Raw genomic sequence first — 3,665 nt, forward strand, 5'->3', positions numbered from 1 at the left:
CCATCTCCGATCTAGACTCCATATTCCTCACGTCTGAAAACTGAAACGTGACATTGACCTTCTGAATGTCATTGCTGCCTGTTGTCTTCTCAAACAACTTGAACGGGCAGAGGATATTCGGAGACGTCTCCGGCAAGCACACGGGAACTATTCGGAGACGTACTCTCGCATACAGATCCACTGCTTTGGGGGGTCAAACTGCGTATTGTCTGCTGCAAGTCACACATATAATAGCCACTAAAAGTGACGTAAATCAATTAATTTCAAGAAAATGTCAAACCTAACTGCAAAATATCAAATTATGGGTTAAAACAGGCATGCTCCCCCCCCCTCCCCCCCAATTTTGTTTTTACTTGGTCCACAGAGGCCCAAAGCATTTTGATTTGACTATCTCCGTCGGAGAGGTCTCTGGTAGGCCTAGATACTGTGACTTGAACTCCCTGTTCCTCCAGACAGATAACACAGCTCATGACCTGACCTACACCAATGACCTATTGAATGCATTATTTATTGACTTACTATCTCCATAGATGAGCTGGACTCTATACGTTCTTACACTACTCTGAGAGTCGAGGCTAGACTCCATGCTCCTCTAGACACATAGCACAGCACAGCACAGCACATCACCTTGATCAATGACCTTCTTCTTTTTCTTCTCGATCGCATCACACTTGAAGTCTGGTATCTGTCATAAATTGAGCCGTCCTGCTCAGTTCATTTGTCGGCCCGTATAGCTTTTCTTGTAGTGGCAGTGGGGTTGGCCACATTTCCTGTCTCAGGGCCATGTTTGTCTTGCAGTGCTGAAGGATGTGTTCCACAGTTTGGTCCGCCTCTCCACACTGACATTTTGGTGATTGTACTAGTTTAAAACATCTGTAGATATGTTGATCAATGACCTTGACTTATGACCTTGATCTTCTGGATGGTTATAATATTCATTTCTCATATTATCATTATCTCCACAGACGAGCTTGACTCCGTGTTCCTCCCAACAGACAATACAACGACACCACATCCAGACCTCGCCGGCCGCCTCTCGCTACTCCCGCCACCACCTCCACCACCAGACACAACCACTTCGTCGCCTTCAGAAGACAAGCACTACGACGCTTCAGCCGACAGGTCAGTTTTTACCATCACCCTCTATACTTCTGCCTCCTTCTCTCCTACCAAACATCTATCGTCCTTATCTCTCCTTCTTCTTTTAAGTATTTGTTTCTCTCTTGTAGCACCTCTAATCTTTGACCCTCCTCTTAAATAACCTAATAGTGTTCAAAGGGCGCTAAACCTATAACATTTTTCCTAATCTTTGGTACCTGTATGACCCAATTGTGTTGCAAGTGCCGTAAAATCTGCCACTTTACTTACTCAGCTTGTAAAAAAAGTATTTTATCCTATGATTTGTAAATCCTGTATATTTAGAATACTATTGGAATACTAACAGAATACTGTTTTTGTATCTAGATGAAACGTTTTTATTATTATCACAATTATTATAATTATTATTGTTATTATTATTATTATTATTATTATTATTATCGTTATCATTATCATCATCATTGTAATTAAGAATTATTGTTCTTTTATGACATATGCGTGAGACTGTGAGTCTGCTTCTGCAAAAATTAATATTTTGTTTTTACTTATTATTTATGTGTATGGAAGAGAAGATGTGTGAGAGAGTATGTGTGCGTGCGCACGCGCGCGCGTGTGTGTGTGTGTCTGTTTGTGTGTGTATGTGTTGAATCACGAATCCAATGTGCCAGTGTCTGGACAGTAAAGATTAATAGTATCTTCTCTTCTCGTCTCTTACTTTATCTTTACTCTTCTATCATATCGCATCGTGTCGATTCTTATCATATCTTATCATATCGTACATTATCGTTTAGCATTGTTTCGTATATTATCTTATCATATTATTATAATAGCATAAATATCGTATCTTATCATGCCTTATCGAACAGATAACTTTTCCAATCACATTATATATTGTATAAGTATCTTATTTTATCTTATCTTATCTTATCTTACTTCAGCTACTACCACGGTGCGGACGACAACGAAGTAGCAGCAAGGACATCCTCAGACGGTTGTTATTACTCCATAGCCTCAGCCTTCCCAGACCTCCGCCCATCTCCACACCCACCCACTGACTACGACTTCGTCAGGAGGGAGGAGGAGGAGGAGGGGAAGACTTCAGAGGAGGCAATGGATCCCTCCAGACAGTTCCCTCCCTCTCCGAGGGAGATGTACAACATGCAAAGGGGAGGTCACCCCATGCCTCTGAATGGGCATATGGTAAGGAAAGAGTTATTTCCCTTATACCCGTTTTACCCCTGGTATAATAATGTTTCACTGGTACTTAAAGTGTTTTTGTATTGGACATAAAAGAATGACATAGCTTTTATAGGTTTTTAACATATCCTTTTCGGGTAAAATAGATGTTCTTGTCCAAATGGTAGCCGAAATTTGGGTAAATCAAAATCAAAACCAAAATGAAAAAGGAGACAATGTACACCCTTTCTCAAAGTACTGTATCCTTAGACATTTCTAACATCCGATCTCCCGTCCCCCATCCTCACTCCAGCCCTTTCCCTGCCCCCTTGTGGTTGGTTCGTGGGCATTTGGTGTGGTTTGCTCCTTCTTTCTTATTAAATATCTATTGTCATTATCTCTCCTCCTTCTCTCCTTTGTATGTTACTGTCTAGAAACCCCTCAAATTATTGGCGCTTACCTGAATATTTGTGTTGAAAGTTCCATAAAGCTCTTACTAAAACTAAAGTAAAACTACCCTTTCCCCGCCCACTTTCCCCACCCCCTTTCCCCGCCCACTTTCCCCACCCCCTTTTCCCGTCCACTTTCCCCACCTCCTTCCCCTTTCCCTGCCCTTCCCCCCTCTCCCCGTCCCTTTTCCCCACCCCCTTCCCCTTTCCCTGCCCACGTTCCCCACCCCCTTCCCCTTTCCCCGCCTTACAGCGCTCGGCCAGCCCCTCACGAGCCAGAGCTCCGCCCACTTTGCCTGAGAGGCGGCCAGACACACAGCTTGGCAACAGAAACTCCACCTCCAGCAGGGTAAGTGAAATTAATTTTGTTTGGCGTCTGTTGATGGAGTACTTGGTGATACCTCTCGGTACGCACACCATCAGAATACTTACTATTACTTCTTCGGTTCTTCAGTACCTTAAGATGTTGAGGAAAAGTACAATTGTTGGATATTGGCCAGGTGTCATTGCTCCTTTGGTCACTATATTGTACCCTTGAAAGTTTACTTTGACTCCATCAATCCATCTTTTTCTTGGCTTTCATTTTGCTGTGAATCCATCTAATCGCCTATTTTATGCCTTTGAGGCCGGTGTTCATCACAATGCACTATTTACATTTTCAAAGCTGAGGGAGGCTGATAAAAATCTGATGTTTCCATGTTTGATATTCTGACGAGTGTTTGTGTATGATATTTGTGTGTATTTGTGTGTTTCAGTGTGTGAGTATTTGTATTTGTGTATGAGTATATGTGTGTCTGTGCGCGTGCGTGTATGATTGTGTGTATAATATGTGTGGTCATGTGTGTATATTAATTATATGTGTGGTCATGTGTGTGTGTGTGTGTGTGTGTGTGTGTGTGTGTGAGAGAGAGAGAGAGAGAGAGAGAGAGAGAGAGAGAGAGA

General features: G+C 42.4%; 1 protein-coding gene across 1 annotated transcript in view; it reads left to right on the forward strand.

The window, feature by feature from the left end:
- Positions 1-965: 965 nt before the first annotated feature.
- LOC101850136 (AF4/FMR2 family member lilli) overlaps positions 966-3,665 on the forward strand; it is a gene marked incomplete at both ends in the record, with an annotated part of 8,599 nt that continues 5,899 nt past the window's right edge. The window contains 3 exon segments of the mRNA XM_013091066.1: positions 966-1,122; positions 2,037-2,298; positions 2,977-3,072. Of these exon segments, the coding sequence (XP_012946520.1) occupies positions 966-1,122; positions 2,037-2,298; positions 2,977-3,072 (515 nt within the window).

Source organism: Aplysia californica, unplaced genomic scaffold, assembly GCF_000002075.1.
Source record: "Aplysia californica isolate F4 #8 unplaced genomic scaffold, AplCal3.0 scaffold01988, whole genome shotgun sequence".
Classification (NCBI taxonomy): domain Eukaryota; kingdom Metazoa; phylum Mollusca; class Gastropoda; order Aplysiida; family Aplysiidae; genus Aplysia; species Aplysia californica.